The 24,396-nt window shown below is 45.4% G+C and overlaps 2 protein-coding genes across 5 annotated transcripts in view; both read right to left on the bottom strand.

Annotated features, from left to right (window-relative positions):
* Sipa1l1 (signal-induced proliferation-associated 1 like 1) overlaps positions 1-22,812 on the bottom strand; it is a 279,472-nt gene extending 256,660 nt beyond the window's left edge. Inside the window, 2 exon segments of the mRNA NM_001389245.1 lie at positions 22,179-22,239; positions 22,755-22,812. The gene's annotated coding sequence lies outside the window, so the exon portion shown is untranslated.
* The window catches only part of LOC148005380 (uncharacterized), a 168,564-nt gene extending 145,685 nt beyond the window's left edge, over positions 1-22,879 (bottom strand). For 3 of the 4 annotated variants that reach the window (XM_087555119.1, XM_087555118.1, XM_087555121.1), the window contains exons 1-2: positions 22,755-22,879; positions 22,179-22,239 (exon numbers count right to left, since the gene is read on the bottom strand). In XM_087555119.1, the coding sequence (XP_087411245.1) occupies positions 22,179-22,239; positions 22,755-22,843 (150 nt within the window). In that variant the 5' untranslated portion in view covers positions 22,844-22,879. The remainder of the gene's footprint in view (positions 1-22,178; positions 22,240-22,754) is intronic. The other variant, XM_087555120.1, reaches the window with a different exon arrangement.
* Between the last annotated feature and the right edge of the window lie 1,517 nt (positions 22,880-24,396).

The raw sequence follows: 24,396 nt of genomic DNA, 5'->3' as shown, positions 1-24,396 counted from the left end.
AAATTAGGTAACTGGCCATATGTGCTGTTACACTATCCCAACATTCTGAGTGCGTCATCACAAACATACATTAATTAACTCTTCTAGTAGTAGCAATGAACTTACAGTAGCCCACTGAGATGGCTCAGCTCTCTGTGATTAAAAGAAGGAACCCATAGCCTTGGCCACTAAGGACTAAGGAGTATGCAGTTGTTCTTATCTTTGGCCCCAACATCACAGGCTCTTAGCAGAGTAACAGAACTAAGCTACAGCAGGTCTAGAGCACCATTCCCTGCTATAAAAAATGTTTCTTTAAAATGCATTACAGTCCTATACTTCTGTAATTCATCAGTGCATGCTTTCCAGGAGGCGCTACAAGGAGCACTGGTTACTCAGGCACACGGGGTCACCTTTGCTCATTTCTCCTCTCTTTTAAAACTGAAAAGCTCACCTTCTCAAGACAGAATTTAAGAGTGGAATTGAGGAAGGGAGGTTATGCTTCCCATTTTCATTGTTCCATGGACCAGCAGACTGGTGAAGGGGGTACCTCCAACCACACACACCCCTCATGGGAGTCATTCCCAACAGTCACAAGGAGAAACAGCAAGGTGGCCTGCCAGGTGTACAATGCCACGGGGCTCAAATGAGAAGAGTCTAGCTTCAGTTTCCAATTTGAGGCATCCTGACCAATGCAGCTCTAACATAGGCTATTTGCACAATGGCTCCTGTCAACGATTCCCAGAAACTCTGCCTGCAGTCTCTTTCATTTCATTTTATTTTACTTTACTTTATTCTGAGACAGACTTTCACTACATAGCCTTCACTGGTCTTGCTATGTATGAGACCCAGATGGCCTCAAACTCACAGAAATCTGCCCCTGCCCCCTGCACCTACCCCTAGCATGCTGAAATCCATGGCATACAACACTATACCCAGCCACTCTTTCTTTAGCCCTTCGAACACTCTCCTGAAGCAGTTATCTCCCTTAATAACTCAGCTTATCTACATCAGGCCTGTGCGTGCCACTGAGATCCCCGACCCCCGTGTGTAGTGAATGCTCTTTCAACTCTTTCCACACATGAAGAACTGAGATGGACGGAGACACACAAGACCCCTCTAACTTGGGTCTTTGTCTAAGCCCAGGGCTCAGATCCACAGCAGCACTTCAGATCTTTCCTTATAAGTTCTTTCTCATAAGTTTCATCACCTCTGCCATGGAAGGAGAAGAAAACGGTTTTGTCTAACTAATTTTCTATCAATAAAGAATGTGACGGAGCAACTTGGCAGGACACATGAGGACAGAACACAGTGAGCACCACTCCCTGGCCGCCCCAGGTTTATGAAGAACCCTACAGTTAGGTAGCACCTTCGGAGCCTTCCCAAGTAGCAGGCACGGTGAGCTAATGCTTGCGTGTGCCAAGTGATCAGCCCTGCGTGCCAAGGCATAACTTACTTCCTCAGGCGGCTGCGAACTTGTTGCTCATTCCCTTAGCCCTGAGGGAAAAGATAATCACGTAACCACTGACACAGCAGACAACTAAAACCTGACACTATTACCTAACACCAAAAGCAGACTAAAAATACCAGGGAGCAATCACACACCTTCAAATCCTCTTCTTAGTATAGAGCATTCAGGTTCCACAACATCAGCTAGCGGAGCCAGGAGAGAGAATCAGCTGTTCTAACACTGTTCTGTGAGGCCCCAACCAGCTCCTACGAAGGACTCGGACATCTCTGAGAAAGCGAGTCTTCTGTACTATCAAATGGCAGAGTAGTCTTCAGGGGATACTCAAAAGCAACCTTCCTGAAAGGAAGGTTACATGTTTCTTACAAATTCTGGGAGCCAATGACAATCCTGCAGAAGGCTCAAGGCTCTCCAACCAGAAAGCTGGTGTTTAATTCAACAGAAAACAGACCTGAGTGGAGGATGCTGCTAAGGTTAGTCCACCCTAGCTCAGGGAAGGAGGCCCTCAGAGCAGATGCCTTGTTTCTGAGGAAGGTGTCCCCCAAACCTGCTGACCAAAACTGCTTTCATCACAGACTACTGCCCTTTGAGCTCTGGTAACAAAAGAAATGAGAGCACTCCACTAGCCCCCAAAACAAGGCAATAGATCTGAGAAGAAAACTCTTAAACTCCTAAGAATCCTTTCCTGGGAGCGGAGATGGACGAGTTGCTGAGATGAGCTTTACTGTGATAACGTGTTACCATATGTGACCCTTTGGCTGTCTAACTGGCTCTATGGATCACAAAATTCAGTATTTCCAGGCTAGAGATGACACACTAGCCTACTTTGAATGTTTTTATTCATTGGTGTCTATCGTTATGCTCTAATCTTAATCAGCCTTTTAAAAATATTTACTTATTCAATTTAAGTGTGCCTGCCCTCGTATGTGCACCATACGAGTCCTTTGATGTCAGAAGAGAAACTGGATCCCCTGAAAGGGGATTACAGATAATCAGGAGCCACCATGTGGGTGCTGGGAACCAAACCTGGATCCTCTGCAAGAGCAGCAAGAGCTTCCAAGCACTGAGCCATCTCTCTAGCCTCCACCTTGATCTTATCCCACGCTTAAGGACATGATGCCCATTAATTAATAACATCAAAATGAAAAATAGGCAGTGCCACAGAGATTCCCAAAGCTGCTGTGGAGACAAAACCTGCACTAGTAGGTCTCTCCCCGAAAAGAGACAAACAGCTTGCTAAATAAATAGTTCCCAAAGCTAAAAGTACACAGTTTAAAGGACTGTTCAGCTTCCTTTTGGCTTTCAAATGGCCTTTTTACAAAGCACAGCGCTCAATTTCCTGCACTACATTGGGGTGGGGCCATGAGACATTTGACAACAAGTCAGGGTTTCTGAATACACAACTGCCAAAAACAACTAATAGAATGAAAAATATTTACACACTGATTAGCCTGCTACACACAGACGCCCTCACACAGTATGCATATCAGTCCATACAGAACCAATAAGCATTCCACCTGAAACACTGGCTCGGAGTGTAAAGATCATGCTGGTTTAAACCACAGTGTTTTTTACTGGACATACACTTTCCTACTTCTTCAGAAATACAATAGTTAAATTACAGAAAACAAACTTTTCATATTTTTTCCAATGTTATTCCTTAGCATTTAAGTATCAAATTTGTGTTTATCTGTGGATTGTACTGAGTTAGCAAGTTTGATTTCACTGCTATCTGAAATGCTGGCATGCTATCCTTGTTGTCATTCTGAGTGGATTCGGAGGCACCTAGATGGCACAACTCTGGGTACATCCTGAGAGATCTCTACAACCAGAAGACCCTGAATGTGGATGGCACCATCTCACAGACTGGGATCCTGAACTCAACGCAGGAGGGGCTGAGCACCAGCATGTGACGCACCCAGTCTCCCTCACCCTGTGCCTTCCTGGCCAGAAAGGATGTACTAAGCTGCCATTGTCAGGCACTTGTCACACCAAGACACTAACTAGCATAGCTGTTGCCCTTGTGTCAGGGAAAGCCAATGAAAGGTTGCCTGGGACTAGGACAGAATTCTCAACAGTGTCTGAGACTACCCTGAACACAGTTCTAGCAGTCTGCACTATGAATTTCTATGAACTGGCACTCTCAGCTCTGAGACTGTAGAATCAGAGTTACTGGTTAGCTCTGAAAAGCTGAGGACACACTTGCCCTGTGATATCAAATACTCAGCCAAGAGTGGAAATGTCTAGAAAGTACAGATTTGTATAAACAGAAAGCACATTAATGTCTGCTTAGGGCTGCGGGGTAGAAGGACAAGTGTGAAAGACACTGAAGACACTGAGCCACTATACACAGCACGGGAAGTGCTTATTAGTAGCCACTTTAAAGCCAGCCTCTTTCCCCATGGCCCTGCTTTTCTCCGCCTCTTTAGAAGCTGCCACTACTCTTGTCTATCAGCATTACTGCACCCATACATCCAACCAGAATTTGGTCGTTTGGGGATTCCCTCACCTCTTTTTATAGATCTGGTGGCTTGGAAACATGACACCTTTCAGAAAATGTAGGCCACCAGAACCTTACACAATTTCAATCGTGACTGAATCACAAAACAAAATGGCCACTTTAACCCAACTTCTCAGTACAAATCAGCCCACTTTTCAGAAGTACCAGTAAGTTAGGGCTTCTTGTCAGCAGTCTTCATATATAGGAGATTTGTGGATTGCCATTTTCACAGACACAAAGATACTGTAATACACCATCCATATACTTTATGCCAGATTTTAATCTATTTGTAGTTCAGGAGTGCATTTAAAACTAGGTTCTAGAAACATAACAGTTCAAAAGGTTCGGGTCTAGCCATCAATGCTGGGAGAAGCAAAACACAACATTTTAATCTATCCTGTCAAATCTTGCCTGTGTTTCTTCCATCCTGGCCCTCAGACTATTTTATCTGCAAGTTGAGCTCAACCTCATGGACATGGATTGGTCCTTTGGAACCCCTGGCACAACGCCTCGCACACAGGACAACCTCAACTGTGGAGTGAGTGGGGAAAAAAACCAAGGAGCAAGGAAAAACAAGTGTCTCCCACACAGAGCCCACATCCCTCTTCACTGAATAGTCACCTCAAGTTAAACCAAGAAATATGAAAACTGTCCCTTCCTTTACCCTCTTTCCCCCGCCACCCATCAGCTCAACTATCCTCCAGCTACATTTCCCCACCTGACACCTGAGGAAAAGTGTGAGGGGCTCCGTTTCCTCTTCATTACTTCTCCCCTTTCACCTTTTCTTCCCCACCCCACCCCCCGGAGCTGGGGACCGAACCCAGGGCCTTGTGCTTCCTAGGTAAGAGCTCTACCACTGAGCTAAATCCCCAGCCCCCCCTTTCACCTTTTCAATCACCTGAGAGTTACTCACCATCACTGTCCCCTTTTCAAAAGTGAAACCACGGGGTGCAATGGAACTCAGTCTGTGACTATCAATGTCTGGGTGGCCCTGCCCCTAACACAGATTACTGAGACTCAGACAAGCACTTTAGCCACTAACTCCATTTCTAAATTTAAATTATAAAATAAAAACTCCTAGATTTGATAGGTATCAAATTTTATGGAAAATGCTAGTTTATAACAGACTTGATTTTGAGAGCTGGAGTATGTTGTGCATTTGCTTAAAAATGTTTCTGTACTGCCCTCCCCACAACTTAAACTCTCCTAACCGTAAACGTGGACAAACGGAAACTATTAAAATTGCTTCACTTTCTGTCCTCAAGAGATGGCTGTGCTTTACTTCCCCAGGAGAGGTCAAATAAAATGAGTGTTTGACAAGACTCCGGACCTCCAGCAACCACCTCACCAAGATTTAGAATGTATGTGTGCCTCAGAATCACCTCACAGAGAAATCTGTCAGCTCTGCTCCTACTTCTGCAAGCTCCCTCATGTCTGTCTTCCAGAGAACTCCTTAAGGGATGTGTGGGTCACTGCCCTTCTACAGCATTTGAGAGATGGAAAGGCTGCTGTCCACAGTAAGCAGTCAACAGAAGCCTTCCCTCAAGACTCAAGACCTCAGAGAATCCACTGTTCCATTCTTGGTAGACCAAAAGCAAGACTGTAAACATCTTGCTACAAAATGGAGTCCTGGGAATTGAATTTATTAAGCCACATGGTGCTCTCTGCCATTCCGAAGGCATACAGTGGTCCTGTTCAGCCACTAAAGTTTAACGATATCCTCAAAAATTAATCTTTATTTCTAAGATTAAATAAGACTAAATACTAAAGCAAACAAAGGATTAAGATAACAGCAGCCCAGACTTGTTATTAAACTACCAAAAAGCCTTATCTAACAGCCCAAAGCAGAAAATCTCCAGGAATGACTTAGCATGAAGAAAAGTCTCAAGCATTTGCTTGGGAAGAGTGACAGTGTGTAAGGGGAGGCACACTGTCCTCTGCAAACGTGTGGAACTGCAACTCTGCAGACACTGGTGAAAAGTTGCTGCTTCCTCCCCAAAGCCAGCCTGTGCTGTCCTTTCTCATCAGGCCACACGTTCTGTTAAGGAACCGAGAGCCCATTTCCTAGCAGCCAGGATGGTGTTTACACCTGGTTCTGTATTCTCTGGCCTTCACTTCCACTAGCCTCTGCATACCTCTATACACTTCAGTATGTTTCTAACATGCCCCTGGGCTTTAAAGACATTCACTTCAAAACAAAGCAGATGCTGGGGCAAAAGGCAGAAGTCAATACAAGATTACAAACAGCAGCCACAGCACATCCACAGTGCAAGGTGAGAAGGCAAGCATTCCACAGCAAGTATACATGCCCCACATTTCCTGTCTCCCCTGGGCTGAGAACAAAGTTTTCTGGAGGAAAAATAAAATCTGTCCTTAGTAAGAATTCCGTTAAGATTTAAACTTGCTTCCCTGCAATGATAAATATTTACATTCCACCTAACTGCTCTTTCTAGAAACTGTGCAACCCGATGCCACGGGCTTCTGCACTGTGTAGACGTTCACTGTGAGGCTGCCCATCCCCCACAACCACTCTGTGAACTCAGAAGGCATTCAATGACTCCAACCTTGACTCCCTGAAGGGAGGAAATTCAGTACTGTACCCAAGAGAGCAACTTTCTCTAGAAGTTTGCTCTCTTAACCTTCTACCTAAAGTTCATTGCTAATGCCTGCGTTTTCTGGCTGAAGCCAGCAACAGCAGGCAATGAGGGAAAAAGCCATTCCTGCAAACCAGTTGAGTGTACAAAAGCCAGGCTGCCTGCTGTCCTAGCCTCTCTCAGTAATCTTCAGGTCCTATGTCCTAAGTATCTCTGTGTCTATCTCAAAAGAAATGACATGAGGATAAGTACAAAATCTAACATAGGACAAACCTATTAGTGGAGTTTGGTGAAAGACATTAACTGTGGAGGTCACACTAGCAGGCCGATGTCCCACACGAAGTTGGGAGTCAAGGAACACCAAAAGGTAACTCATATGACAACTCTAAGAACTGGTCATCAGCAATGATTTAAAAAACAAAACTGCGGAACAATACAAGCTAATTATGAACTGCATTCCCAGCTGAAACCCATGATAGGAAGACTGCCTTTCACTGGAGAAATGGGTGTGGAGTGTAGTTCATCAGCATGAACTAGTGTTTAAAACAAATTGACTAGCTTAGCTGACTGGGAGGTCAGAACTACCCTATTATACATAGACAGGCTTTCTGGCACTTCCAACAGGAAAACAGACTGTATTCACACAGCGAAACACAACTGTGTTCCCAAGTGATGGCTGCAAACTGCAATATAGCTTGCTACAGTGCAAGGCGATAAGGGAGAAGTCCTACCACCTGCAGGCCAGCCCCTACTCACAGGGCTATGGTGTATCTTGCAGCTTGTTAAAAGTTTCAGAATAGAGTGACATGAGTGCATCCTCAACCATCTTGTCCATGTTAATCCTGTGACTGGGAAGCAACAGGCTCCTGCCATGAAGCAACTGAGCACTAGGTGGCTCCTCTCCAGGCAACGCATTAGTGAGGTAAAACAGCAGCAAGCCCTCCAAGGACAAGTCAGGAAGCAGCAGGCTGATATGTCTGCCAGCCAGGAATGAATAAGTACTTGTTCCTCTGGTGCAAATAAAGAAACATACAAAATGAGTAAGGGTCCCTACCGTCTAAGGTATACCTGGAAAGAAATCAGAGGGCTTCTCTTGTCAGCTGCATCCGATCCCTCTAGGCTCTATGTCCTAAGCAGACAAAACCAAAAACCTTACCTTCATGGTCTTACAGCACAAGTACAATAAATCCAGCAAGTCAATGAGATGCTCACGGGCTCTCAGGACTAAGACATCAACTTACTGAGACGCTTCCAAGTGACTTACTTGTCTGACGCTTTGATGTGGACTTTCAAGGTGGAAAAGAAGGGTGTATACACTCACCGTGCTTGCCTGCCAGGTGACTCTGACACTCACTGTGGAGGACTAAACCCAACTGACCCTTGATGTGGAGTCTGAATGTCCCTACATTAGACTGTCCAAGACGGACTCTCAGGAGTGAGTGCCTATTGCTCCTGCAGGTAACTCTGCTGGAAAAGACCTTGCTGATGTGCAAACATCTGTACTACTCTCACCATCCTACCTTAGGGACTCTATACTATTACATGCTTGGATTTTTAAGAATATGACAGAGCAAAATGAATTCCAAAGAGAGAAAAACTCGGGAGGAGCTTTAATGTCCAAGAAGTTCTCACTGAAGAGGTGGGTCTTAAAGGATGAGAAAGATCCAATTTAAACTAGAGCTCGAGTTGGGAGTGGTGGGACACACCTATAATCTCAACATTCCCCAGCAGTGGAGAGATGAGGAGTTTGAGGCCAGCCTGGGTTACCTCACAAGAAGGAGCCGAGAGCAAAGAGGGCTGCTGGTGACTGTGCATACTTTTTAATCTAAAAAAAAGTAAACCTGGAAATACAACGAAACAGACAACAGACAAAGGTTCAAAGGAACCAGAAAGGTTGTTACAGGGGCTGAAGAGAAGCCCAGCATGTAAGAGCAGGGACAATCTGGTGAAAGACAGTGAAATCGATAAGCAGGAGAGAAAAGAGACAGCAAGCAGTCACACAAGCAGGAGTGTGGGCTTGGTGCATACAGCACTGCAGACGTGAGCTTCAGGGTAGCCTTCGAGTCAGAACTGCACACCGGTTGGCAAGGAAACTGCCCCAGTCACTCAGATGTAAAGGTGAAGGGCTGGCTCTGAGACCGTGGCAGTGAAACAGAAAATGTTGAAAACAGGAACCCATTTGCAGGGGGGAAACAGCGAGGCAGGCCACAAATTGAAGGAAGGGAAGGCTCAATGACTCTGAGAGGAATCTGAAAAACTCTGAAGAACACTTCAGAGTGGAAATAAGGGGGAACTCAATGGAGAAACACAGAACATGGGAGAGGAGTGTCTTATTTTAAGAAAGCCCCAAATCTCACTCTGTCCCACATATACGTGGCTGTCCCAGACCAGAGAGCTTGCTTGCCCTTTTGTCTGGCTGCAGCACAGGCTGCAGTTACTGCATGCTCACACAGGGACTCTGTACTGCTGACTCTGTGACAACACTACCAAAGTGACAGTGTCTACGAAAATAAGGTGTGCTTTAGCCAGATACCGAGACACAACGTGTGAGCTCAGCACTATGGAGGCAGAGGAAAGTAAATTGAGTTCAAAGCTATCCTGGGCTACATAGGGAGCTTAGGATAGCCAGAATTACATAGTAAGACCCTGTCCCAATGAATGAATGAATGAATGAATGAATGAATGAATGAATGAATGAACAAATAAAATTATAAGAAGTGCTTTGATGGAGCTGGGAGGCAGACAAGAGGAAGCAAGGATGGAAGGGAGGGACGGAGGGACCGAGGGACGGAGGGACGGAGGGAGGAAATGATGCTAAGAAGTGCTCTGATGGAGCTGGGAAGCATGTGCCAGTCACCACCTATCACTCAGCACCTGCCTCCATTTACATGAAACACACAGGTAGGCAAGTCCACAGGAAGTACCAGTGCTGGGGAGAGGGAGAGATGAGGAAAGGTAGGGAGCGACTGCAGATGGGTCTGGAAGTCTTTTTTGGCTGATTAAAAATGTTCTACTTGTTTATGGAAAGAGATGGTCACACCACTCTACAAATACCATAAAAAGTGCTGACTTGGACAGTTTAAGTGGGAAAACAGGTCGGTGAGAGAGGATGCAAATACACTGTAAGAAAAACCTTCCAGAATACATAAATGAGCACTGTAAGTGCAGACGCTTAGACGGCGTCCCAGGAGCAGGAACTACTACACACAAGCTACCGCACAGCTCTGTTACTTTGAAAGCCAGCAAAAGCAAGCATGGAAAAGATGGGACGATTTAAACATGGATCCCTTTATGATGATTCTTACAATTGCTCTATATCCTTTAATATATACTTCATAAACAGAAAGGTTTGAGGTTTTTCAGAATTGTGGTAATATTATACTGCATACCAATAGTTTCTTGGAAACTGAAACAAAATAATATATAGTAAGCCAAATCGAGGAAAACCGGATTAGGTACCTCAACAATTACTAAGCAAATGAACAGACCCATTGTATAAATTTGAGGATGTAGGGCTGGAGAAATGGCTCAGTGGTTAAGAGCACTGGCTGCTCTTCCAGACGACATGGGTTCAATTCCCAGCACCTACATGGCAGCTTAGAACTGTCTGTAACTGCAGTTCCAAGGGATTCGATACTTTCATATAGGCATACACGCAGGCAAAACACAAATGCACATAAAATAAAAAGAAACTACTTTTCTTAAAAAAAATAGATTTGAAGATATAACCAAAAGCCTATCAAAAAGAAAGGTTTTCTTGCTTGACAGACACCAGAGAGCACTAAAATAATTCCTGCCTCCAAGACACTTAGCTAAAAACAGTTCTAGCCATTCCATACTTTCCCTTATCATTAAAACCATTTCCCACTCAACACAATTCATCAATCATTAACATACTACGTGACCAGACCCTCCAAGGTATGAAGCAGAAACTTAAGGTTATTTAGAAAGTCATTTGGATGGTGTTTTGCTGGGGCAAACACATGAAGGAACATTTCGCTGAAGCAGACACAGGAGAGAGGATGTTCTGCTAAAGCAAGCATGTGAAAGGACACGGGATGAAGATTGTTTGCTAACAACACGCATGCATTGGTCCGCCTTACACTGCGTAGTTGAGCTCTTCTTGTTGGACTCTGTGGGCTCCAGCTGAATGGATGCCTATACTGAAGCAAGGCACATGGAGGACACGTGATGTTTGGAGGGTAGAAAAAGAACTCCACAGAGTGACAGAGAGAGCTTGGCTTGCTGGTAGAGCTAGCTGTCCAACACTTGTGGGTCTTGTGTCTTTGCTGATCTTTGCTTCCCCAAGAGGCACAGCAGAGAACTTCCCCTGCTGTTCCTGCTGGTCCCTCCTACTGAAACGAGCTGAGACTGAGAGGCATGGCTGTCTCTGCTAGTAGTGCCACCACTACTGGGAAAACTGGACTGCTGGTGCATCCATGACATGTTTGAGAGTGGATCGAGCTGCCGCTGCTGACCTGTGAACTGAACTGTAGATTTCCAGACAACACAGAAGGGAGTTGCTCCAAAAAACCTTTCTAAATAGGTCCACTTCCCCTGTATCCTTTCTTTCCCACTACCTCTGGTGTTCAAGAACCATCATTAAAAATAAAGTTTGAAAAAAATTAAAGTTACAAAAGTATTGTTCATCATCTCTCTCTGCACCCCAGGACTTGCAACAAGCATACACAGTAAGTAATGCCCATTAGAATCTTGATGGTATAAGCCTGTAGTCCTAGCTACACAGGAAGATACCTGGAAAGATCCCAAGGTTTGCATGGAGTACACACGGAGTTCAAGTCCAGCCTGACTAATGCTCAAACTCTGAGGACAACAGCAAGCATCACCATAGTTTATGGTCGTACCACAATGAATCAAAGACTGCATCCAACCTATGAAGAGCATTAGTCTCCATCCAAAACTGCCCTCAAAGAAACAAGAACCATGACCAACCTCTTACCTAAACCCACAGACAACTACTGGGAAGGTATCTGTTTTTTTAAAAGTTTATTTCATGTGTACATGTGCACCTGAGTGTTAGTATGTGTAACCCATGTGTGCAGGATCCCACAGATATCAAAAGAGGGCATCTGATGCCCTGAAAATGGAATTAGGAGCAGTTGGGAGCTGTCTTGTGAGTGCTGGGAACTAAACCCAGTCCTCTGTAAAAGCTGAAAGAACTATTACCCTCTGAGCCAGCACCCACCCCAAGGGAAGGCATCAACTATAAGGAAACACATTTCTTCTTCACAGCCCTATTTTCTATTTTGTCCAGCCACTGGGTGATTAGCATTTATTCTCAAGACAGAGAGTAAACAGTAAGAACTGTTTACTCAAACCTGAGACAGTAGACTCTTGGTATAAGCATTACAATGACTGAAATGAGATATGAGGGCAGAGAAATCAGCATTTGAGTAAAGAGTAAACACAAGAGTAAACTTTACACAGTGTACCAAAAAACGTGTACCAAAAAACATTATGCCTACAACTATAATCTTACCTAGCTTATGAAGGCCTAAAACAATGAACTATCTGGGAAATAATACATTTTCCCAATATAGTATCTTTCCATTTAAATGAAGTTAATCTGGTCGAAGCAATGTTCAAGAGGCAGACCTGCATCAGACTCCCTAAATTGCCTCCCTGATTTTATGCACAAGAAGCTCTCTGACAGCCTGGGAAGCTAGAGTACAAGTTCCCCAGGCAACTGTCTAGGACTCCAGGATGGATCTAGGAGAAACAGTACATGCTAGTCTGAGAGCTAAATGGTTCCAGACATCCCAAAGTCAGTAGTAAGATGGGTAGTCAAGTTTTCACAGAAACAAGACAGCCTTTCCTGTCTTTATCTCCAAATTTCTGAGAAGGGTAGATACTTCCCCATTTCACAGATAAGACAACCCAAGTTCAAGAGCACTGAGAGACCAGCCCACTGCCTACTTGATGTCAACAAGCACTGCATACCCATGTACAAGTCAACTCCCAACTTGAACTCCCCACCCAAACCTGCTCCTCCAGTCACTTCCTTTGGTCCATGGCACCTCTATTACACCAGCTGCTCTGGCAAAACAGTGTCATCCCTGACTGCACACTTGCAGTGCACAAGAGCTCCCCAGCAAACCAGGTCAGCTCCAGGACACACCCAGAGCCCAGGCTCAGCTTGTCACCCCTATTTCTGCTATCACCATCTTCTTTGAGCACTACTTGAGCCTGTCTGCACCCACACCCTCCTGATTCTGTGAACCAGTCTGTTTTTTAAGACACAGCTTTAGGGAATCTGACAGTCTTTTCTGGCCTCCATAGACACTGTATACACTTTATGCACAGACATGTGTGTAGAGAAAACACCCTTTAAAAAAGATAACTAAAACACAACTTTATACAGAAACCCTCCCAGGGTGTCTCACATCCCCCGGGGCTACCTGTTGATGTACGCTCTGAAAGGGTGTCTTCCATCTATAAAGCACTCGGAGAGTATGTTCACGTAGATGAAAGAGGAGCAGCCAGAATCACATGTAGCATGTAACAGAGCCAACACTGAAACAGACCTTCCAGTGTTCTTTGGCAACAATGAGACCAGATTTACAGCAGCCAATGAACAGCCCTCGCTCATGGGAAGAAATCCTTATATTTCGCTTAGCATAACTGAGTCTTTTGATGTATAGTCAATACTACATTAGAGTTCCAGCATTAAAATGGAAATGCTAACTTCACAAAGACAAAACGTCCGATTAGGTGGTCTGAACATGGACTATCTGGCAGCATGGGCAAATGCCAGGCTGATTGGCAAAGCACCGCACTCAGACCTCCAGTGTGACTGCATTGGTGAGCACATTTCCATAGGGCCATGCACAAGCAAGCAGGGCTCTCGAAGACTCAGGCCAGGGCACCTAGGAGAAAGGGTTCTCACATTAGAGCCTACCACTCACAAGGTGTAAGAATGAGACTCCTGGGTGTCGGTAACAGGAAAAAGACTGGACTCAAAAATGCCAGTCACCGATATGACCTGGAAAGAAGCCTTTCAGAGCCAAGTCTAAGTAGGTTATTATTTTTGGATCAGAATAAAACTAATACTTAAAGTACTAACTGTTACAGAATTTTCTTGCTAAAATGTCTTAAGAGAAAAAAAGCAAACAAAACCAACAGCATTAACAACAAAAACCCTAAATCTCTCTCTTTAGTGCTTTCAACAATGTTTCCAATATCAACCACTCAAAGCGTTAAATCTCACTGATTACAATTAACTCCTGCAATATAACAATAGGTTCTAAAGAAAACGTCATTCGGCTCAATTCCTCCTCTTTTTCAAAGAAAAGGATGCTTGGTGTACAGGTACTCGACAATGAGCAACAGACTTGTCAGAAGAACAAACGAAGGCTAACGAAATAACTGAGGTCTAGAGGATCAAGGCTCTTCCAACAGCTGACGCAAAACCCAGGGTTACCCAGAACCTGGGAGGTTTCTCAGTTCCCTCAGAATGAACTGGATGTGGGAGAAACTAAGACTTGAGAACTCCCTGGGTCTCAGGGAAACTGTAGCCAAGATATATTACAGGCAATTTCCTTAGTTTTCTTAATTAGAAAAGCACTTGATGAAATAAAATTTGCCAAAACGTATCTCCTTGGAAACCGAGAAACAAAACTGTTTCTTTTCTCCTCCACATAAAGAACATTTAATAAGAACTACTTTCACAATAAACAGCTGCTGCTCGCCTGTGTCAGAAGTGAAGCAGGCGGCTTTCCCTGTATGAATACACCACTAACTGTTCTCCTAGAGGACCTGGGCTCCTGACACTCAACAGCAGCTCACAGGTGGACTGTAACTCCAGTACCAGGGGATCCAATGCCTCTTCTAGCCTTAGTGGGCACCAGGCATGCACATGCTACACATAAATACATGCAGCTATACATACAAAATAAATGATCAAAAATTTTTTTCAGATTGCTTCTAGAGAATTCATTAAAAACAAATATAAAGCAGCAAAACCCACTTAAGAGGCAAGTGTGGTAGGAGGTAGATACAGATAGATACCCCAGGGCTTGCTAACCAGCCAGTCTCACCTAGTTCAGCAGGTCCAAGCTAATGAGAGACCTGTATCAGATAGATAGATAGATAGATAGATAGATAGATAGATAGATAGATAGATAGACAGAGATCGATCAATCAATTGATTGATTGATCGATCAAAAAATTGGCATCCAAAGCACAATACCCAATGCTGACCACTGGCCTTTACTCGTCTGGTGTCTGAACACACACAAGATAGCCACTGAGTTAGTGGGCAATCTTCAGGACTAAGTCAAGGTTCTTTTTGAAGCTTCCTCGAGACATTGGACTCTGTACATGTTCGTTGCAAATCAGGAAATGCTGGACCCATGACCCTTAGCAGATTACTTGCAAATGATAGCTTCACTCACATTTTGCCATTTAAATCACTTTACTTCCTCCTTTAAATGTATCTGGTCTACTCAACAAACAAACAAATGAACCCAGAAACATTATTTTAGCTTTCCATGTGCCTATCACTCAACATTCGGCTCTGTGAAATGAAAAGTGACACCACAGAACCAAAACCAATGGATTGGAGTCACCTCTGTGGAGATGAACCCTTATACACAGTCATGTGACCTTGAACAGGAACACCAACCACTAGGGAAGGAAAGTACTGTCTTCTCAACAGTACTTCGAACTATGTGAGGTCCACATGCCATAGAATATAGCTTGTCTTATGGATTATATAAAATGAGCTCAAAAGTGGATCAAGAGTCTAGATCAAATGGAAAACTCTTAAATTTTTTGAACATGGAGTTGGAGTAATGGCCCAGCTGATCAGAGCACTTGCTGCTCTTGCAGAGGATCCAGGTTTGGTTCTTAGCACCCACATGGTGGCTCACAACCATCTATAACTCCAATTTCAGGGGGCTCCAACACCCTCTTCTGGCCTCCATGGGCACCTGCCATACATGTGGTCCACAAATATTGAAGTCAAAACATTCATATGCATAAAATACAAATGAATAAAATGTGTTAAAAACTTTGTGCATCAAACACAATCAAGAGAAAAAAGGAACCTATAGAGGTTCTATACTTGTAAATTATGTATCTGATAAAGGTCTGATATCTAGAATATACAAATTAACTCTTAAATTTGAAATAAGAAAAAAGAAAAATGGAAAATGGGCAGAGAACTTAACACATGGTGATCAAAAACCATCAGAGGGCATGAAACAGAACCACCCACCAGAGTTACCATTGACACCATGAGATTCCACCTCGAGTATACAGCACAGCCACAATATAAAAGGGGGTGGGGGGAATGCAAGCATTGGTGAGGATGCGGACAAACTGGAAGTTTAGTGAACTACTGCAGAGACTGTTGGGGTACAACCACCAGGGAAAACATGGAATGAAAAGCTTCCCAAAACTGTGCATGGCCCAGCAATCACACTTCTAAGTTAACATGCAAAAGAATGCAAGCTCTGAAAAGGACATCTGTGTACCACTGTTTCCAACCAGACCCAGGCGAGCTGTGGCGGGCAGCACATTCCTTATTTCCCAGCACTCAGGAGGCAAAGGCAGGCGGGTCTCTATGAGTTTGAAGCCAGTCTGGTCTACAGAGTGAGTTCCAGGTCAGCCAAAGTTCTGTGACACAGAGAAGCCCTGTCTCAAAAAACACTAAGGATCAGCAAGGGGTAAACACATCCCACACAACCATCCTAAAGGGACAGCAGTTCTGTCATATATTACACACTGTCATCCTCGAGGACATGCCTAGTAGAATAAGCCAGTCACTTAAGGACAAACACTACATAACTCCACTTATGTGTGATGTTGGGGGGCGGGGGGTGAGAGGGGTGTTTGGGGGAAGAGGGGATAACCAAATCGAAAGACAAAAAGTTGGCAGTTGCCAGGGACTGGGGTAGGAGGGAAAAGAAAGTAGAAGTTGTCTGATGAACAGTTTCGGATACAAAACTTTTTTTTTCAATTTTAGAGCTCTATGTCACAAAAAGGTGAGTAAACTTAAAACCACCAAACCATATATACTTGTGTTTTTACTATACTGTTTTAAGTGGACCACACAATTACCAAGTTGATGTCCCCTTACGTGTAGGCAAGCAGTTCTAGATTCCTTCTAAACCACCTTTTTCAATAAACAGAACTCTTTTATTCTCTTTCGTCTTTCATCTATCCAGAATGAAATTTCCATGACCACAGAGAGCTATATATTCACCTGACTATCAAACACAGATCCAAAGATCATACAAAATCACTTTGGAAGGAAGCAAGACATACATAATCACCTACCGAGTGTCTTCCAACACCTACCTGGCTATCCTGACCTGGACCTTGCAGTAACCATGGCCTTCCTCATGGTCTCCCCCCAGCACACATCCCACCCAAGCAGCCTCAGCTACACAGTACTTTGAAGACAGCTCCAGAACAATCCCAGAAGAGCAAGCATTAGATTGTAACAAGCCTTTCTGAGACCCCACTAGTACTCTGGACTCTCCCCGACTGAAACAGGATTTCCTTATGCAATCAGTAGCCTTCCTTTCACTGCACCTCAGCACTAAGGCCCTAATTTTAAAATAAGAATAAACTGTGAAGTACCACAGGAATTTCTCTAACTGGAGTCAGGGTTGAGAACTACATTCAAGCTTGGGTACAGTTCTCCCACACAACTGAGCTAGGGACTACACCCCCACCCCCTTCACCACACACACACACACACACACACACACACACACACACACTACTTAGAAGTTGGAATCCAGGAGGCTGACTAGTGAGTTCCTCTAAGTTTCAGTGAAGCTGGGAAGGATGGTAAATGATCAGCTCATTCAAGAGCAGACAGCTGTCTGTCTCCGTCTCTGGGGACAAGCAGTCCAGCAGTATACAGATCAGGAGTCATGAGGAGGCTGCTCAGGGGGAGGGAGGATAGGAATGCTGGGCTTGACCTCAGGACCTCACAAATGCTAAGCAAGTCCACTACACCACTGAGCCCTCAACTCTGCTCTTCGTGAGAATATAAGAAGATACCAACTTCCCACTTAGTGCTAGGGACACGCAGGTGACTCAAACAGTAGGACAGCAAAAATCCTGAGCATCCTTTTACCAGTATCCCGAAGAAACAGACTCTTCCCTGAAGACAGCTCAATATGAACTACTTCTCTGAGTACACGAAAAGAAATGCAAGAGGCTCACAACATGCCAAGCTGAGATCTACCATTCATTATGTGAAAGCGTTAATCACAGGAAGGTAATATCGGGGGCTCAGGTAAAAGACTCTATCAGAGCTGAGAGTATAGTCTGTGGTAGAGCACTGCCTACCAACAGTGAGACCCTGGGCCTTCTGTCCTGGATGAGGAGGAAGTAGAAGGTGAGGGCCTAAGAAGAAATAAAGAACCCAGTGATAGTAGCCGCCCGGGCTGCAGAAACATGAGCGGCTGGCACACAGCCCTCTGCTTTCAATTTCTCAATAGCAATCCTCTGAGATCAGAACTCATTGTAAAAGGAAGCAAAGCTCTGAATGAACCACAAAACAATCAATAACCACACCTGTTCAAACTTGGATCAACGGCTCAGCTCAGGGAAGTCAGAAGGAACCTCAGGAAACTATGGCTAGATGTCCTTTCAGCCCCAGCAGTCTCTGAGTTTATAAAAACCAGCAATTCTCCATCTCCAAGCCAGCATTCCTCAGAAAGCATAGCCTCTCATCTAACATTATGTAATTACCTATTTCCCACAACTTCAAGTTGGGCATACTACAAATCTAATTAGAGAGAGACCTGCAGCATGGTAAGTAACCAATTAGAACCCATCAGCTGGAAGCCCTCATCTTAGGCCTGCAAAAGCAACTTGTCACCTTCCTTAAGGTGCACCTCCACGACCCTAATGCCCTCCATGCCATTTTAGGCTCATCTCTCTAGTTTTGTTTTGTTTTTTTAAACACACACACACACACACACACACACACACTCCCATACTCAGAAAGCAAAGGAAGGCAAATCTCTGTGAGTTCAAGGACGGCTTTACCTACATGGTGAGTTCCAGGCCAGCCAGGGCCACGCACTGGGTGAAACCCTGTCCCAAAAGAAAATCTCTTTGCACCTGGGTCACCTTAGAAGATGCAGGATGAGATGAAAAGGTGAAGTGTTCTCTCCCTCAAAAGATGAGCTCAGATGCTTTTCATTACAGACCTAGTTGCAAATTAAACTGCATGGGGACATTCTGTCCCTTGCTCAAATCACCTGTGTTAGAAAGCTGGCTCCAGGACAATTGTTCCGCCTTCCCACGGCTCACACTCCTTTCTTCCCCAAATAAACTTAAGGAAAAGAAATGATGGACAGCAAGAAAATTTAATGTCCCTAAAGAGGATCAGGACACTAAGGTGATAAAGCTATCTGTAAAATAACATTAACAACAACAACTTTAATTTAGGATTCCTTTTCCATAACTTAGCTATCTGAGTAACTCCAAAGCTTAGGTACCATACGTGACATTGATGCTACTTCTGTAACTTTTCAACCTTAATGTAGATATTTTTTCCTTCAGTTTTGCTTCTCCCTTTTATTTAATAATCACTGAAGGCTTAAATATGAGATCATAAACTAACTTCAACATGGTCAGCAGGAAAAGAACAAAAGGGGAAACACAGGAACATGTTTAAATCAGGAAGGCTGGTTAACCTGAATGCTGGTTATATCTAGCTTTATGCCATACGAAGGATGTCAACTCCCTGGGCTTGGAGCACCTCATTTGCAATCTGGGAAAGCTGGGCCAAAGGAACTCAGCTCAAACTCCTTCTAGTTTCAGTCACCCATGACTGTTCATCCAGAGGCAGCAAAATGCAATGGCAAAAGAGACTTCAGCTACGGCGTATATTCACACCCATGTTCTGGTTGGCTTCTGTAGCAAAAGTGGTGCACAGCTCTGTGCTCACCCTGCAGTGTCAGACAGGGAAAGAGGTACAGCTATTTTTTAAGGTCATCCCAGCCAGAAAGTGGCAGAGTAGGTATTTGAAATCCACAACTTCTGAAGAAAAGTAATTTGAATCCTTTAAATAAGTTGAAAAATCAAAACTCCTCATGTGCAAAATCTTGGACATGGGGTATCTTCACACCCTCAGATGTGGATGGGATCCCATGGTCGACGGACCAACAGTCCCCTAAGCCCAAGAATGATTTTGCTAAGTGCTAGAGTCCCAGAAACCAAGAGAAAATGCCTCTGCTGGTGGCACTCTGTAAAGACTGTTTGCCTCACAAGGCTCAAAAGGTTACAATTACAGGGAAATTAGAGGGAAATTTTCTTTTTCCAATTTTGAGATTCAGCTTCTGCAATGTGAAAGGAAACAAAGAAGCTAGTCCATCAGAGTTTGAGAAAAGGGAGGGGGGCTATTCTAATCTGGCCAGTGAAGCAAAAGGTTCAAATCTAAAAAGGAACCCGAAAAGCTTCATTAAAAGTCAGACCATTTGTGCAATGACTGGACCTTTGCTAAAAACAATACAGCTAGGCAAGAGACAGCAGGCCTTATTACCACATAAACCTTCCACTAAGTCAGCCAAGAGTCAGATCTGAGTTGGGGTCCACTTAATGCTGCTCTCTGTGCTCTCAGAGAGCATTTTCAAAGTCACTGACTGAAAATTCACACTGCAACTGAAAGCACAACATATGCACACCTTACCTCAGATAACCAAGACCCCAGAGTCTGCATAACTGTTAATCTCAAGCCGTCCTCAAGCTACAGTACACTCAGGTGTGAGGAAGCGCTTCAAACGCTGCTTTGAGATTGTTTTCAAATGAGGAAACAACACCATTACTGCACACGTAATTCAAAGCAAATATGGAATAAATATAAAAGGAAATACCACTGAAGAACTGAGTCAAAAGAAGAGTTAATCTCAGAATGTCATTTTAGTGACATAACTGCCTGACAGTCAAACACAGCAAGTCCCGCGCGCGGCCCCAGGGCTGTGAAGTCCCAGAACTGTGGAGACACTAACAGCTACACCTACTACTGTCTCCAGCCACTTGCTAAACCCGTTCCTTTTCTGTCAGCTGGAAAAACCTAATTAATGATAGTCAATTTCAAGAATTCTTTAAGAGTGAGGTAAGAAAAAAGTCTTCTGTGACACTGAAGCAAGTCACCACTCCAAATATCTCATTTGCCCCAACCATTTATGTTCAAGCTGTCACCCAGGTTATCTTAAATCACTGTTGTTAATGCCTTCGTGCCAATAACATATTTCATGGGAAAATGCTTCAGAAATAATATTCTAGTTAATAACTGGGTTGTCACTTTAGAGGTGGACACATCAGTGGCCATCAACTGCTTTACTTAAACCTTTTAACTGCTTTGCATAATAATCCTATCAGCTTTTTTTCCACCCCAGTAAAGGCAGCTTAATTGCAGTGTTGGAGAAAGGACAAGAGGATATGGGAAAGTCGTTAAACCAACATACAGAAAATCATTCCTGTGCCTAAACGACACTGCTGGAGCAATCCCGGAGGGCTTTATGTTGTGGCTGTCCAAAAGGATCAGCCAAAGAACCTTTGCTCTGGAGATACTCCATTCGAGAAAGGAGAAAGTTAACACTTCACTCCCACAGAGTACTAGTATAAAAAAGAATGGCTTTAAGACTCTGAGTCAGAGTTTCAACATGAAAGGCTCGATTTATAGAGGAAACGCCAACCCCAGTTCATCCAGATAGACCTGGAACCTGATGAGAGTCGACACCTCCCTCTGAAATTTGCATCGCATCACCGGCTTGGTAGTATGAATTTCAGTGAAGGTTGCCTCTCAACTAGCCATCATCAGAAAAAAAAAAAAAAATCAAATCCATAAAGCACCAAGGCAGTCTACGAGTTACCTGTCCCCAATGCTTCCCCTTCCAAGAGGAATGCCAACAATCCGGCACAACACCTCCCTTGAAAGCTAGCTATTTCCCGTGCCTCTGGTTTTGGACTCGGTGAGCCCCGATGAAATTTCAATCTGCCCAACGCGATAGCTTGCCCACATTGAAATGCCATGGAGCGACTTATGAACCTGGCAAGTTGCCTTTAAGGTCAGGAGCGAAGTTGGAAAGGGCAAGGAAAGAAAAAGTTCTGTATACAGACAGCACCCTCATGCCTCTCCAACCTTATGACGGTTTCCTTCCTCCAAGGAACGCAGGTTGGAGCATCCCCCAACCCCATCTCAGTCCCCAGGATCTCCCAGGAGAGAAATTAACACCCTTGAGCCCGCACCCGAATCTTTCCTTTCCCCACCATTAACCCACTGGGCCTTGGCCCCTGCAGCACACCTGCAAAGAGCTCACCGAGTGACGGATGGGGAAGGATCGCTCCGAGGAGCCCGGAGCCGAAGGGTAAGCACGGCCACCGGGCGGGGATGCGGGGATCCGGGCCTCTAGGGGTGCCGATCCGGATCCCGAGGGGCGAACGTGCGCGCGCGCAGTGCGCGGTGAAGTGCAGACTCGCCCCCGCCGGGACCGCGATCCCCAGCACGCCACTAAATCGGAAATCTAACTTTCAGCCGCTGTGAGCGTCCAGCTCCAGACCGCGAATCCCAAGCCGGGGGCGGAGGGGGGGACTGTCAGTAGTGCCGCCCCGCCCCCCCCCAGCCCTGCCCTCCTGAGCCACTTACCGCTTGGCCTGGGCTTCCCGGTGCAGCCGCGCGTCCGGGGCGCGTCGTCCGCGCGCTCTCCCTGGGGAGAAAGAGAAAGCGTGCAGACGGTCGGGGCGCGCTCGCTCGCCGCCTCCTCTGTGGAGATCTGAGGCTCCGAGCGCCGGGCGAAGGGGCCGCCCGGGCAGGATTAGCACAGCTCCCCAGCCTCGCTCCGAGGAGGTCCCCGCAGCGGCCGCACTCCGTGCGCTGCGGAGGCCGAAGTGATTAGTCCCGGGGCATCAACTATTGTGCAGAAGCCGGGACCCCGGCTCGCACCCCCGAACCCCTCATCCCGCCCGCCGGCTCCGGGGAACGAGCGAGCGGCGCCCGGGGAGAGTCCCGGCTACGGAACACGGTGCTGGGCGCCGTGGGGGGAGGAGGGGAGTTGCGTGGCCGCGGGGGAGGGGACAGGTAACTGCCCACCGGGACTGGAGGACCCGCGGAGGGACAGCGCGGGAAGGGAGTCCCGGACGGCGGCGATGAGCGCGCTGCGGGAGGTCTCCCGGGCCCACCCTCCCTCCCTCCCTCCCCCCCGGGACACGGGGCCGCACTGACTTTCCGCTCACTCGCTCACGCACGTACTGAACTCGCTCACAAAGTTGCCGGCGGTGGCGGCGCTGCACTGGCCCTTCTCCCCGCCCCATCCCTTCCCTCCCTCCTCTCCTCCCTCCTTCAGTCTCGGGTGAGATCACCGCGGCGGGGTTCTGCGCTCAGGCAAGTCTCGCGAGATTAGAAGCCCAAGCTCGGGCCGGGGGAAGTGGAAGCCGGGTAGTGAGGACCGTTGAACTTCTGGTTGCCATGACGACTCGACAGCCGAGTGCAGTTTTCACCTGCCTCCTCCGCTGCCCCAAGCCTAGCGGTGGGGAAGGGGAGGCTGGAGGAGGATGCAGGGCTTCCATAGACCTGCTTCTCGGAGGTGGGAGCATTTGGCCAGAGAAGCTCTGGGGCTTTAGAAGTCAGCGCATCTCTCTACTTCTAAATGTCCACCATGTACTCAGTTTATGAGCCTTCCTGTGTAATCTCATCTCCAGCCCCCGCACTATGCTTTCTTTTCCCCATCCTAACGCCCCCACGAGATGGCTTCTTGCGCATGTAGCTCACTCATGTTGGTATTCTCAGCGGGCTTTGTACCCTAGTAGGTACTGTATGTCTGTTGTTGAAAATGAAGGTAATAGTCCTTGTGTGTCCACAGTCACTCTACTTTGCCCAACCCCAAAGAGTACCTGGAATTTATGTCAGTTTCTGCACCACAGTCAAGTTTTTTACACTGCTAAACTCTGGTTTCTGTTTCAATCTTTTTTTTCCCTGTGGTTACATGTTTCTTTTCTCTTTGTAAAAACCTGGTTCACGGTAGAAGGGAACAGGAAACAAAACTTAAATTATGAATCCTCAGATTATACCTTTATACCTGATTACAAAACGTTATTGAGGGATTGGACAGATGACTCTGGGATTAAGTAAAGCACAGCGGCTCTTCCAGATGACTGATGTTCAATTTCCAGCTTCCATTTGGTGGGCCAACAACTATAATTCCAGTTCCAGGAGACCTGACACCCTCCAAGAACACCAGGCATAGACATGATATATATTCCAAAAGGCTATTGTTTGAAATCTCATTTTATTTCTAAATTGGAGAAATTTTTCTGTGGTGATTTTTGTTTTACTAAATAATATCCTGCTGTTGATAGAAACATGAAGTTTTGATGTCAACAAAGATGAATAAATATAGATTCCATAGTGTATAACAGAACTCACCATTAAAAAATTGATTTTTTTTTTTTTGGTTCTTTTTTTCGGAGCTGGGGACCGAACCCAGGGCCTTGTGCTTCCTAGGTAAGCGCTCTACCACTGAGCTAAATCCCCAGCCCCAAAAATTGATCTTTAAATGTCAATATCAATATGAGGAAACTGTTAACTCAATCCCATACACATAGAAACCTAAAGGACCTTACTATATGAAGACTTAAACAGTTAAGACTTTTGGGATACCTGTGGCAATGGGGTGTGTGTGTGTGTGTGTGTGTGTGTGTGTGTGTGTGTGTGTGTAAGGGGGGGGGAGAAGGAGGAGGAGGAGCAGGAGGAGGAGGAAGAGGAGGAGGAGATGATGTCTGACTGGACAAGAGTGTGAAGGTATGATAGTACCTTGTGTTATCCATTCTCTCCTTCCACCTTTATGTGAGCTTTGAGAATCAAGCTC

Source organism: Rattus norvegicus, chromosome 6, assembly GCF_021556685.1.
Source record: "Rattus norvegicus strain SHRSP/BbbUtx chromosome 6, alternate assembly SHRSP_T2T, whole genome shotgun sequence".
Classification (NCBI taxonomy): domain Eukaryota; kingdom Metazoa; phylum Chordata; class Mammalia; order Rodentia; family Muridae; genus Rattus; species Rattus norvegicus.
The sequence above is the reverse complement of the archived record's forward strand: the minus strand, read 5'-3'. Positions and strand labels throughout refer to the sequence as shown.